This window comes from Gordionus sp. m RMFG-2023, chromosome 4 (assembly GCF_954871325.1).
Source record: "Gordionus sp. m RMFG-2023 chromosome 4, tfGorSpeb1-WG-v2, whole genome shotgun sequence".
Lineage (NCBI taxonomy): Eukaryota > Metazoa > Nematomorpha > Gordioida > Chordodea > Parachordodidae > Gordionus > Gordionus sp. m RMFG-2023.
This window is the reverse complement of record NC_088778.1, coordinates 8,010,154-8,024,753: the sequence shown is the minus strand read 5'-3', so window position 1 is coordinate 8,024,753 and position 14,600 is coordinate 8,010,154. Positions and strand designations below refer to the sequence as shown.

General features: G+C 27.0%; 1 protein-coding gene across 1 annotated transcript; it reads right to left on the bottom strand.

Annotated features, from left to right (window-relative positions):
- Positions 1-462: 462 nt before the first annotated feature.
- On the bottom strand, positions 463-13,044 carry LOC135929183 (uncharacterized). Its single transcript, XM_065465730.1, has 6 exons — positions 12,938-13,044; positions 9,474-10,005; positions 4,767-5,042; positions 4,466-4,669; positions 3,436-3,714; positions 463-1,203 (listed from the first exon to the last, which is right to left on the bottom strand). Exons 2-6 carry the CDS (start codon positions 9,760-9,762, stop codon positions 1,070-1,072), a joined length of 1,182 nt encoding a protein of 393 aa, XP_065321802.1. The 5' UTR covers positions 9,763-10,005; positions 12,938-13,044; the 3' UTR covers positions 463-1,069.
- Between the last annotated feature and the right edge of the window lie 1,556 nt (positions 13,045-14,600).

Here is a 14,600-nt window from a genome sequence, read left to right as displayed (position 1 = left end):
GAGAGGTCTAGACATATATAAACGAACTCGAGGCTTAGGCATAATTTTTTGGCTAAGATATTAAGTTACCCCTTTTAAAAAATCGACTCAAAATAAGCCATTTAAGATTTGTATATAATTATTAATTCAAAATTGTCTTGAAATTAATTGTAATTTTTAAAAAATGTGCTCTAAATTATAAATAAATATCCTCCAATCCGTCTTTTAAAGAAAATCTTGATTTCGTATTATGCTATTTCAACTACTCCTCGATTTGGTTCCCTTTATATCTCTTAAAACAATCTGGCATACTCATTCTTTAACATATTTTATAGCGTTCAATATCAACTGGCAAATATATAACGCTCAAATAAAATAAAAAAATATCACACATAATTTGAATTATTTTATGTACATATTTATTTATATTATTTAATTATAAAATAAATATATTTAATGCGTTACCTGAATTATTATCGTTACTTTATAAAAATGTTTTTATGAATAGATAATATTACAATAATTTATTATAAACGAACGAATGAAATTAATTAAAAAAATCATCAACTTTTAAAACTTCAAAATAAATAAATTGATAAAAATAAATATCCCTATAATGTACAAAAGAAATAATTGCATTTAGGAATAGTATTTTCGCTATAGTTACGTAAATCACATGAAAGAGGACAAGGTTATATGTTAATATTAAATATAAATTTGAACAAAAATTTGAGTATCAATAAATAAATAAAATTGGTAGAAAAAAGGGCAAGACAAAAATTTTTTAAATCTTACCTTTAAGGCATTATAATAAATATACATATTTTTTTAAATGTATCATACTAAAATTTGAAAAGGAAAGCATTGAATAAACGAATAAAGATATAACATAATATTGAATAGAGATTTTTAAATTTTGACAAGATATATTTATTATCACAAAAATGACATTTTTTCGAAAAAATATTTTTTTAAATTTTAAAAAATAATGACTAAGTGAAAGAGTGGGGGTAATATTTCCACATTTATTTGATTTTCTAAGATAATTCTTAGAAGCAAAAGTTATTTATGGTGACCAGATGATTTTTCCCTAAGTTTTTTGTTGCATATGAGGTAGCGTTTTATAGTAATCCATGAAGACTTTCCAAAGGACGGAAAAGGTGAGGCCTTGTAATCCATTAACGGCTATCCTGGTTCCCAGGCCTCTCATAAATATACTGTTCCCTTTATATTTAAAAATAGACAAATTATTAATGATAATGTTAAAAATGGTCATCAAAAACGAAGAGGTTTTATTAAGATTTATTTTATCGAATTCTTAAAATTCTCGTGATATAATCTCATTATATACTAAGAATATTATTATAATTATGACTATATTTCTTATAATGGTCAGATTCGTGGGGACGAGTAATAATAGAAAGAAATTAATAATTAAAAAGAAAGAGTCAGAATTCAGAATCGCTAAAGGGAAAAAGGAAGATGATGCAAATGGGAATAATGGAAAGAATGTTGAATTATGTTGACTCGTAGTTATTTGTTTATTTCGAAAAAAGATGTAATATTTGTTGACTTGTAGATATTTGTGTATTTTGAAAAATGGTGTAATATTTGTCCTTAATATTAAAACACTGTTATTTTTTAAATAAGTTCATAAATATTTCCTAGTCCAGGAACCTATTTGTTGTATCTGTCAGTTTGTAATTGACAATTATGGACGTTTTTCCCATAAAATATTTTCGGTAAAAGCTCATTTTTACATTATATTTTTAGGATGTGAAAAATTATAGCAAAAAATTTAAAGGTAAAGGGAAAGTGGATGAAGGATTGGTGAATAATTATAATAAATAGCGAATAGTAAAAGATAAAAAAAAATGATGATAGAAAATAATAAAGATGATAAGTAGAGTTGTTAAAGTAGCGAGTTACTCTTTTTTTTTGTAACGACAGCGAATAGCGCGCTACTTTTCTTTAAATAAAAATGTCGATTTTATTTTCATAATTAATTCTAACATGATAATCTTTATATGCCGCCATAAGGAGACACATATGAAAGAGAATTTTGAGAACAAATGATAATAAAGCAATTAAATTTCACTAGAAAATAATATTCTGGAATTTCTTTTTTTCCAAAATTTGAAAACTATTTTGAACTTAATAAAAAAAATTAATATACAAACTAATAAATTAAAATTAATTTAAGTTCATTATATATAATCTTTACAATAATAAAAATAATTTTGTAAAATTAAAAATCCAATAAAAATTGTTGTTTTTTAAACAAAACAAATATCTATATCCTCAACATTGATATTTGAATTTAATTATCCCTTCTTTTCAGTTCCTAAACGATTCCTAAGTTTAGAATGCACTACAAATGATAAAATACTGTTGCTACTGAAGTTAATGATGATGTAAATATTACTATTTTTATTCTGAAACGTTCTTATGCTACAGAGGCCTTCATCTGCAAGTTTACGTCCCATACCGGGTTTGACCCATTTTAATTTAAATCTAGCTTAAAATAGTCGTTAATGTAAAAAAAAATATTGCAATTTTTTTATTCTAATAATAATAAATTTCAATATTGTAAACAAAATGATTTGCCTAAATGCACTAAATATTGTTTATTTTCATTAAATACAATAAATTAAATTTTTAAATGTGGACTTGGGAAAAATTTTTGAAAGTTATTATGAAATTTTTTTAAATATTAAATATGGGCAGTGGCCTAAAAAATTTTTGCTAGGGCCGAGATTGATCAAAAAATTAAAGCCCACGAAAATCTCTGACTAACCACACAATTGGTATTGGTTTATTTATTATTTAACCTAAAGAAGAAAAATTTTATTGAATGGATTAGATCTAGTTTGGAATTCCAAGATATATAAAACATTGGTGATATAGAAATTTTCCATTTTTATTCGTGTCTAATTGTTAAATTTAAAACATCGGGTTTAGATGATAGGATAAGAAATAGTATTTATGTAATATTTATTTTATAAACAATTGCCCATCAATAAAATAAATTACCTAAATTTATCATTAGGTGCTTTAAAAATCTAGAACCTCAAATAGGAAAAAATGGGGGGTTCATTTTCTCGATTATGGGATTACACCAAACAATTGATGCAAAGCTTGTCAACATCTTTTTAAAAATGATGGACAATTAATAACTTAATAAATATTCCCCTCGGCACTTTAAATTGGGTTTAATGCATCCGTAATCAGCAAAACCATCTTATTTTATTCGCCAAAAATTACAATTTTAAATTTAGTAAATCCAAGAAATTAAGGAATTGTAGTTTTAGAAAAAATATATCGATAAAGATATGATGTGTATGGTTTCTTGTTTGGCAATCGACCTTTAAGGAAAAAGTTATCAATTCCAAAGCTTTTATTTTTAAAAAAATGATATTTATTTACATAATTTTTTATATTACAATAATTCCTTACCCCCCAAAAATACCGATTTGCCTCCTTTAGCACTATCTTTCTTGATGAGTTCCATAACGCCCCTGTAACTAAGTGAACTCCCGCTGGTTTGCTTAACAGTCTTTATTACTCTAAGGGAATTCGTGACGGTGTCCGAAACGACCGAAGCCATAAAACCAATGAAAGCTTGCCTACTCAATTCTTTCATCTTGAATTCCAGATTCGGGCTAGGTTTGAGGTTGATAGTGGGGAGAGAAAAGGGGAGAAAATCCGGTTTGGGTATGCCAGTAATTCCGTTAACTATTAATATATACATTATATAATATAATAAAAGAAGATGAGAAGGGTGAATACTTTACATTATTATGGCTGTGTCCTAAATTAAAAAAACTACTCAAAAGATTTAAGAATTGCATAACTTTAGTAAGTTTTGAGAGATACGAAACAAGTCCCGATTTTCCATTAAATTTTCAAAAGGATTGTAAATTCTCCATCAAAATAATCAACTCTAAGTCACTATTATACCTGTCTAATATTTTCCACAATATCTCATTTATCTCGAAAAATTTCACAAATTATAAAATGATTAAATTTTCAAGATTCTTAAAACTTTTTAGAATCTCAAAACATTCTTAAATTATAAAAAAAATCATCTAGGACAATATTTTAATTTTACATTAAAAATGGCTTATATTTTTTCCCCCGCTATTCACGTAATTTTCAAGTTTTAATTTTTTTTAATATTTAGGAGCCTAAACAAGCTCAAACCAATCATTTTAATTATCCCCAGTCCATTTAATATATTTATAATTTACATCAATCAGTGTTATTTATTATATTTGGTAAAGGTTTCATATTAATGGTTATATTTCTTCTTAATCAGCAAATATATTTTTATTTTGAATGACAAAATATTTCGGTAACATTTTGTTACCCCTTTCGATCAACTCTGAAAAAATTTTTTTTAATTATTACTCAATCATATTAATCTCTTTATGATTTATGTAAGTGTATCATGCACAATTTAATATATATATCGATCATGTATTACTTGGAGTCACTTCTTTGCCAACAACATCGGAAGAAATATTAGGTCTAACGGGTTTTGGCAGATGCAATGAAAGGTAATTGTAGGTCACGAACCATGGGTAGTGTCCGGCCAAAGTAGCAGCAAAAGTGGCGCCCACCCCATGGTACAGAACTTTAGGGCCGTGAGTTTTAACCTTTTGAAGGAGGATAGAGGAACCTTTCAGGCCTGATAAATTATGTGTATATTTAAATTTTATATTCCTCAACTTACCCTTTCCCTTTCTTTATATTCAAAGGTTTATTTAAAAAAAATATTTAAAAACCTTCGACTTGTTTAACGGTCTTCCAGGCATCAATTGGCATAAGCCCTATCCTCCAAACTGCGGCCATAACCGAAGCCATACCGGTTTTAACGGCTATGGGCAAGTCCGATAACCAGTGGTCATCTGTATCACTTATTATCGATCCGTGTTTGGTATGTGATGATCGTTTTTCAGTCAAGGCCATTACGACTTCGTTAGCGGCCGCGTCCCCAAAGCGAGAGGCAGGGGCTTGTAGCATGGCTTGGGGATATCCCCGATATAGCCTTATTATTCCACCTTTGCAAAAAAGAATTAAATCATAGGATTAAGCCGGAAATGATTCCATTTAATAGGTTCTAAACGGTACCAAATTTTGATCTTTCAGACAATTCTTAAGTACGTTTTTTACAAGTAAATCCTGGAGAATTATGATCTGATACAGGTTGATACTTTTGATATCGATCCTATCTCATAAGAATAAAACAACCTACAAAATATAATTGTTGTGTATCTATTATTAAATTTAATTAATGTCGTTTCGGGATATAGAATCCATGGAAATTCCAAAGCTCTTAATTTTGACTCATACGAGAGAGATTTTTTAAATTTTAAACATCTGACTTGACTGGAAATGTATTTAATCGTGTATAGAATACCTAAGCTGTGGATTTCAAAAAAAACTTTGCCGCGAACTTTTATCTTTCATAAAATTATTTTAAAAATATACAAAGATTTATGGCGAAGATTGTCTGAATTAGTGTTACGTATTCTAAACATGCTAAAATACATTTTCGGTAACATTTAATTTTAATTTTTTTTTAAATCGCCTCTCAGTAAATGATTTAAAATCGAGATATTCTAAATCCAGTATAAACTCTATATTCCCAATAAGACATATATTATTATTTAATCATGTTATTGTGATATTATCTGTAGCTAGCTGTTATAACTTATGAAAGATGAATTTTAGCCAAAAAGAAAGATAAATAAAAACATTCCAATGCGTATGATAGGCGCAGCCAGGATTTTCTGAGGGGGGGGGGGAGCTATTGGGTGGGTGATTTTCTTATAAAATTTATTGGAGGGCTTTAGGGTCTAATTAAGGCAGGTCTTTGATTGGATTAATACTTTTTCTCTAGAATACTCAACAGCAAGTATCATTATTATCCGAACTTTCGTAAAAATATCAACTAACAACTTTAACTTGTCAATAACTCCAAATCTAGGTAACGTTTTTTTCAAGATTTTTATTTCATAAAACAACTATCGCAGCTTAAAATGTCGGATTCGTAAATTAGTAGATAAAGTCCTTAATGTTAAATAGCCAGGTTGAAGAAGGTAGTCCTAATAAGCAATTGAGTACTATTTGACAAATAAGACGTACTATCGACAAATGTATGTGGACATTGCAAAAAGGAAATTTGTGTGAAAAAAAATCGAGCAAATTTTGTATGAATTGCAAACGCATATAAATAATAAATTTTATATGGTATATATGTTTAAGTAATTTCAACCATGATGAAACCGAAAAATCTTGATAAATTTTTAATAGCAAAATTATTTTCGCAATAAAAAGGTAAGGTATTATTAATAATATTTAATTCCTAGCACAAGAATTTTAATATCTGAATAATTAACCACGGGAAAAATTAAAGATATATAATAAATTTTTATTTTTAGTTTATATAAAAATTAAAATTATACAAATTTTGAAATTGAATAATTTTATAAAATATATGTAGGATAATTATTATTATTATATCTTTCACTCAGGCTGCAATTAGTGTTGTTAATGGACTAACCTAAAATTATAGTCAAAAAAGAAAAATTACGCAAGCCTGGAAATTTAATATTATTTTGAAAATATTCATTTAAATAGGCTAAATAGCTCCGTTTAACAAGCACTATTGCGGCATATAAATAATGTAGACATTATTAAAAATAAATTTCATCATAAAATTGTTGGCATGAAATTAGAATAAATACTACGCATTCATTTATAATTCTTGGTCATAAAAATGATATTATTTTAAGGTTAAAAGGAGAGAGAGAGAAAAGAAAAATGTAATTTATAAATTACAAGGACATTTTGTTATTTTTTCATAGTAGATCTCAAAGAAATATTAATTATGAGTAACGAAAAATTAAACTATAGGCCATTCATCTACTAAGATTATTAGTTCCAACTCCGAATATCTTCGAGTGACGTTTTATAATTACAAATAATACTAAAACCAAGAGACTATTTATACCCAAATATTATATTTAAATTTCACTTTTCTAATAAAAGTGAAAATGAAAAAAAATATATTGAAAAAAGTGTGTATAAAGGGTTGTGCAGATATCTAATCGGCTAAAGCAACGGTTTTATAGCAGTATCAGAAAATATCGGATCGGTCGAAAATTGATGGATCGGCAAAAACCCTATTAAATTTATTTATGAGTTATTCTTATTAATTATTAATCAAATCGTTTGCAAATTTTAAATTTTTTCGATTTAAAGTGACACCTTTCTTTTCTTTTTTTTAAAAAAAAGGGTTATATGTATTTAATAAAACTATTTTCAAAAAAAAAATCGAAAATTGTTATTTATTTCCTCATCCTGGAACATTATAATGAACATATTATAAAATTAATTTTTTGGGAATTTTTTTATATTTTTATATATATTATATATAGTATTTTAAAGATGATATGCAACTATATTAGTAGGATTCTAAATGACCTAAATATGTCAATTAGCTCAGATTACACCTTTTACTAACACCTTATGAATCAATAATTACAATGGTAAGTCCCCATATCTCTGGTCTTTTCGGGTAGCTATACCTTTCGTTTAAATACCGGTTCCTTCAATGGAACTGAACTGAACTTATTTGTTCAAGCTTGGTTGGCGAGGTCAAATCAAAAATTATTTTTTAAAAAAATATTTATATCTTTTAAATCAAGCAGTACATTATTTACAGTGCCTTTTTATAAAATTATTTGAAGAGATGCTGCCACGTCCGATTTCTTTTTTCTTTCTTTCTTTCTTTCTTTCTTTCTTTCTTTCTTTCTTTCTTTCTTTCTTTCTTTCTTTCTTTCTTTCTTTCGTTCATTCATTTATATAAAAAAAATCAATTAAAGTTAAAATTAAGTTATTTAAATGTTTTTAATAAGGAAATGGCGTGTATATATAATAATAATAGAAAGGTGTTGTTATTAAATAAGTATAAATAAAATAAAGAATTAGAAAGTATTTGTAAGAATATATTAATCCACTAAAAGAATAAGAATAATACAATATACTAACAATCAATGGTCTGCAACTGGCAAAATTATAAGGCCCGGCCCGGTGGAAATTTAACTTTTACCTGGCCCAGTTTCAATTTTTCATTAAGATTCAAAAATAAAAAACTATTTACGATCTTGAAGAGTGGTTAAAGACATTATACTTCATGATATATCACTTCGATGAAATATCAGGATTAATTCAAATATATATTTATATTTATTAAAATTTGCCAGGCCCGTTTTATATTTCTGCCTGACCTGGCCCAAAACAATTATTTTCAGACGTTACCCGGTCCACCACCATGGGCTGGGTACTGCAGACCACTGCTAGTGATATGATATACTTAAGTAGCGAAAGCCAATCACGACTACATATAAATTTTATTCATCTAAAATCGTCCGGCGACCAATTATTTAAAAAAATGGAATTGTGAAGCGGTCTGAACCGGTTCTGGTTACTCTCACTCACTGACATATAATTCTTACCTAAACTGAAGATTAATACCTTAAAAAAGAGTTTCGAAGCGTCGTTGAATAAAATCAGCTAGTGACACGCCATTTTGGTTTCCAATAACTTTCTTAATTATAAATTGAAACACTGATTTTTTTTAAAACAAGTTTTAATAAAAATTTTACTGTAAAACTAAAATGGGGAGCCACAGGCTGATTTGCAATGAAAGTTTATACCATTTAAATGAATGAATCATCAATCTAAGAATTATTAGATGTCAATGCTAAACTATTACATACACATCACAAACATGAATGCATCACGACATGCAAAACCGTCCTGAATCCTGTCCCCTAAATGCGTAATTTTGAAAAGTAGAGCAGGACCGACAGTAAAAAAATTACAAACCCCAGCTGTACCTCATTTTTTTAAAAAAAATTAACTTAAATTTTTAAATCAACTAAATGAAAATTCACGTGAAACATTCATTCATTTGTCGCTTCTTTCATTTCCGTCGGGAAAGCCATTTATTAAAATACAGTCAAAAATTTATAAAAATGACAAATTATATTTTTTTTAAAAAAATCCGAACCCTTGGAAATGAGAATTTTTTAAAAGGGACAGAGCCGAAAAATTCGAATTCTGGTAATTCAATATCTATATAACAATTATCGCCAAAGACATCTATCCATTATTTAAAATTTTGTCTATAGGCGTTGAAAATATTTTCAAAACCTGCACAGCCCTTTAAAAACATTTTGTCAAATTTGTTCAGCCCTCCGATAATCTTTTTGTACGGCGGCTCGCACGGATTTCTGGTCGGGCTGCACTGACTTCTGGTTTAGTTTGCTCTGTTTAGTAAGCTTAAATCTTTCAAATATCCTAAGTTCTAATAAATTATGTATCGATGGCCATGATTTAAATGGAGCAAAACGTGATGCAGATTATATTATTTATTATATAAATACTAATTATTTCATTAAAAATATAGATATTAATAAAACCTTCTTTTATTAGTTTACGGGCGGCCGTGAAGAAATTCCCAGCATCTACAAACCTGTATTGATAATTCATAACGGTTCTCATCCACATAAGGGATGTTACTTGACAAGCCATAGCCATGGAGCCCGTTAGCCCACCTCCCAGGGCATGTTTTAGGGCGTTTTTCATATGGTTTTGAGGGTAGGGTTGAGGGATGGTAGAGATGAGAACGTGATTATTAGAAGACATCTTCTTTTCGCTAGTTGAATCCGATGAGGAGCTAAATTCTTTGCGTGTGATGGGCGAATTCATCGTGGTTTGGATAAATGAATGAACTAGCTCATAGTATATGATGATTAAATGAGGTGAGGAGGGAGGGATATAGAGAGTGTTAATACGAGAATTCCAGTCAAGAGAATCGGGAAAATAAAAATTATTTGTTAGGGTTGGTTGATTTTGAGGTAAATGGATGCATGGGCAAACCTACCACCTAAAGCTGGATGGAGAGAACTGTCTGCATATTATATAACTTGTGCGAAGGATGGGATAAAGTCACTAATAATATTTTTTGATATGATAAATATTATAATGAAGTAATAGTAATTAGAGATCTGTAAAGCCCGGCCCGTCCGAAAGTCTGGGTTGGGCTGGAAAAATAAAAAGGGTAAGGTCTAATTTTTTTTTTAACGGGCTGAGCCATAAATGCATAAAATATTTTCCGGCCAGGTGTACGCCAGAAAATTTATACATACGGCAGGGCCCCGAACAATAAAATTTTGATATATTTCAAGCTAATATTTTTGATTAATACTATTTAAAAATATTGTAATTAAGGAGCTGTCGAATTACCTCCTAAATCTATAAATGATATAATAAACTTATAAAAAAATTAAATAATCAATTTATGAGATGATACAACAAATATACCACAATACATAAGAGGTCTGCAAAGGGCGAGTTTTTAGCCCGAACAATAGGCAGGCGGGTTAAGCAAAAATTAACTTTTGTTTGTTATATAAAGTTTAAAAAAATATGCTCCGTAAAATTTAAACATTTTTAATAGCTTCTCATAAATGTGGATGTTGTCGTCGGAAGAAATTAATGAAAAAAATGTATCAAAAACATGTTGGATTTTATTTGCATGGAAGAATACAATATTGGCGTGGCTGAAAATCTGATTTTACCCGTTTCCCCAAAAGCAAAGAGAAAATGTTTGAAATAGATAGCATCCACGTCAAAATTAAATAACAGATGGGAATATGTGGCTGTAACAGAGGAGAGCATTACCTAATGACAACAAAATCTTAAAGTAACGAGTTTTTGTATAATTTAACAAGATTTTAGATTACTTTGTTTAGTTTAAGTTTACAATTTATAAACAATTAATTTATATTAATTTTATTTATCTATTAAAAATGGTTTCACTTTTAAATATCTCACTTGAGGAAGAGGATACTTCAAACGGATATCTGTGGAAACGATAAGAAAACGATTTATCAAAGTTATCAAGATCAGCTAAAAAAAATATTTACAATTCCAGCAATTAGTGCTTCTTTTGAACGAGAAATTAGTATTGCTGTAACATTTTAGAGGAAGAATTTGTTTGAATCCCGAAAATGTGGATTCATTATTTTCATATTTTTTTCATAGATATTTTATTAGAACAAATAAATTCCTTATCCGCAATTTAAATTGAATATATTTTTATGCGTAATAATAGTAATTTCCTAAATTATAAAACTTTTTTATAGGGACGGCGCTAAAACTGAATCATTTTTTTTTAATAGATGCTTAAATAAATTAAAAGAATGAGCGTATTAAATTTTATACGGGCGGAAGTGGGTTAAATTTTTTTTATAAATAGTGGGCGGGTGGGTAAAAAATTTTAAACTAATAAATGTCGGGTGAGTAAAAATTTTAAATGGGCGGCCGGGTATATTTAAAAACTATGAGCGGGTTAGGCGGGGCTGGCGGGCTCATAGCTAGAGGTTTATTACAAACCTAGATATAACAACAATTGATTTAGTTGTTGTAAAAATAGATAGTCATAAAGGATAAATATATGAGCCTATTAAAATTGAGAAAAATTAAATATGGATACAAAAAATTAGATAGTAGTACAGAAAAAAAGACTGGGGCAGACTTTTTGAAAATTTTTACAATCCTGGCTGGGCAAATATTTCAAAATGGGCGGCCAGACAACTTGTGCAAAAATTCATAACAGGCCTTAACTGCATTTGCAGACCTCTAATAGCAATGGTCAGATCATAATAGGATATTATGGGATGGGATAACATCTTGTTCAATATGAGTATGTGAATTAAAGATCTATTGAAATTAAATATTGTGCATGCCCCAACATAATATAGACAATTATTCAATGAGATTTCAATTATTATTTTTTTTAATAAGGAAATTATTGATTTAATTTATGATTAAATTTCCTTTAACAGCAACCATAGCTCAATTTATGTTTTTTAAAGTAATTTATAGAATATTTTTAAATGACATAGAGCTTAAGACTATGTTAGTTAAACATGCTTCCTTAAATAAATTTTAAATATAAAAATTAAATTATTATATTTATGAAGGGCAAAATGATTTATAAGTATATATATTTTTTTTCACAATTGTTAACCTTGTCCTTTTAATTTTATAAACATTTTTAAAAAACTGCAAAAGGATTTTGTTTTTTAAAATTACAAGAATAATTAAATATAATAACAATAAATATAACAAAATTAAATATTTATTTTTCAGTAAATTTTTCTATATGTATATTTTTTTCTAGGCTAGCAAAAAGATGCATAGTTTATTAATATTTAAATGTCAATCTGGATAGAGATATGTATACTTTAGTTAATAATAATTTTAATCCTGATTGTATATCTATTTATAATTTAGTAAATTTAATTAACTAAAGTAGAATTATAAATAAATTTTTAGAAAAAATAATCCAAAATCAGTAAAATGAAATATAAATTATATTAAAAAATATATAGTGTTACTATTATAGAATACATATTAATTATAATTTTACATAAAGCTATAGGTATAACATGGATGGTTGTAAGATATCAACACATTTCAAGCTAATAAATCAGAAATAATTTAAGATTAGAATTAATCAAAATACACAGTCAATCAATTTTATATTTTTTAAAGGGGTATGAGCCTCTATAAAGTAATTTCTTTTACTTATACAAAATAATTATGAAGGAGGAGGTCCAAAAATTTTTTAAGGAGGTCCCTAAGGCTTCATTTATAGTAACCAAAGTGATTATTAAGCAATATGGTCATTGCTAATAGCATAGCTGTACTATTTAACTTGGTTAATTTTGTAACAAAACAATTTCATATAATGCTATTTTTGCTGTTAAAAATAAATGAGGCCTGAGAAAAAACTTACATTTAAATAAATTTAACATAGAAATATATATATTTATTCATATTATAAAATATAAACGAAGTTATAAAATACAATTACTTTTATATTATAAATATATATTTAGAAAATCTCTTCCCCCTATATGTGATATTTTATTTTAAAACGATCATATGGTTTGTGATAGATGTAAAATCGATGGATATTAATTTAGTAAAATCATTGAAAAATATTTTTATTTTAGGAATTAGTGTTAATAAAAAGTCAGATTTGACCCGATTTAAAAACTGTTCCATTATGATTTTAGCCAAGATAATATGTAAGCATGGAGATTTTCCTCGGAGATTGGATCTTTTTTTTGCAAATAGGAAAAATTTAATTAAGATTTTTTCAAGGGTTTATAAAATTTCAGTTTCAATATACATTTTTATAAGTTGCCGTTACTGGCAAGATATGCTAATCATAACTTTATGATATGAATTCTAAAATAAAAATATTTAAAAATTTTTTGCTAGGATATTATTATTTTTTATTTTATTTTTTTCGTGCGATTATTTCTTTAGTTAAGTGGAAATATATCTAAATGTTCTATTATATTTTACATAATTTTTAGCTAAAAGGTAATTCGTTAAAAATATCTTTTTCAAATTTTTTTTTAGATATTTATATCTTTTTATATATCTATTTTTTCCAACATAAATATAGTTAGTAACGATTAAAAATTAGAAAAATTAATAACAAAATGAGAGTATTGAACATATATAATAAAATAATATAAAATAAATAAAAGCGAAACCAGCACAATTATTTAAAACCCTCTCCCCTAATCATCAGGAAATTGAATTGAAAAACAAAGTTAGCCTTAAGGATTTATTAATAAATTTTGAGATTTTTTTTAAAGAATTAAAGATTTTAAATTAACCTAGATATCCCATAATTATAAGAGTTGTCAAAGCAACCAGATACAAATGTGGTATCTGTATCTAGATATAATTGGTTAAATGTATTGATATCTGTATGTTTTTTTTAGATAGTTTTAGGTATATTTTTATATAATATTATTAAACGTTTTTGTTATATATTGTAAAATAATAATATTTGAGGTAAATTCATTAATAATATGTCCTTATTTCATTATAAAAACAAAGAAAAATTTCATTTTACTAAGAAAATTTTTTTTTTAAGGTTAAATAATTTAAATGACCTTAAAAAGTTTTATTTTATATTTAACATTTCCCTCTTTTTTTAAGTTTTTCCTTATCTTGACTTCAGTCCTATCTTGATCATCCTATTTGTTGATTGATTAGTCATTTGCTAGTAATGCGTGAGTTTGTTTGTCGGTTGGATCATTATTTGTTGATAGTTTGCTGTTTGTTTTGATCATTCCATCACTTCGTTGATCAGATTTAATATATTTTCGCTTTCAAAATTTTTATATTTTATAACAAAACTTTTATTCATTTGTTTATAACTAAAAAAATTTCTAGGTCGTAAATTATAATTTCGATCTTGATCTTGAACTTGATTTTGAACTTGACTTTGATCTTGAACTTGACTTTGAACATGTTCTCCACACAGTGGCCTCTACACTTTCTGAGGAATGAAAGCAGAATACCCCCTGAAAAGCCCCCCCCCCTCGAAAAAATGGTCGATTATTTTTTGACACCAATAAATTTAATAAAAAATTTTTATTGCAACAATCTTTGATATATAATATAAATAAAATGTAAAAATATGTTATTTTTAAATTAATAATTCAGATAAA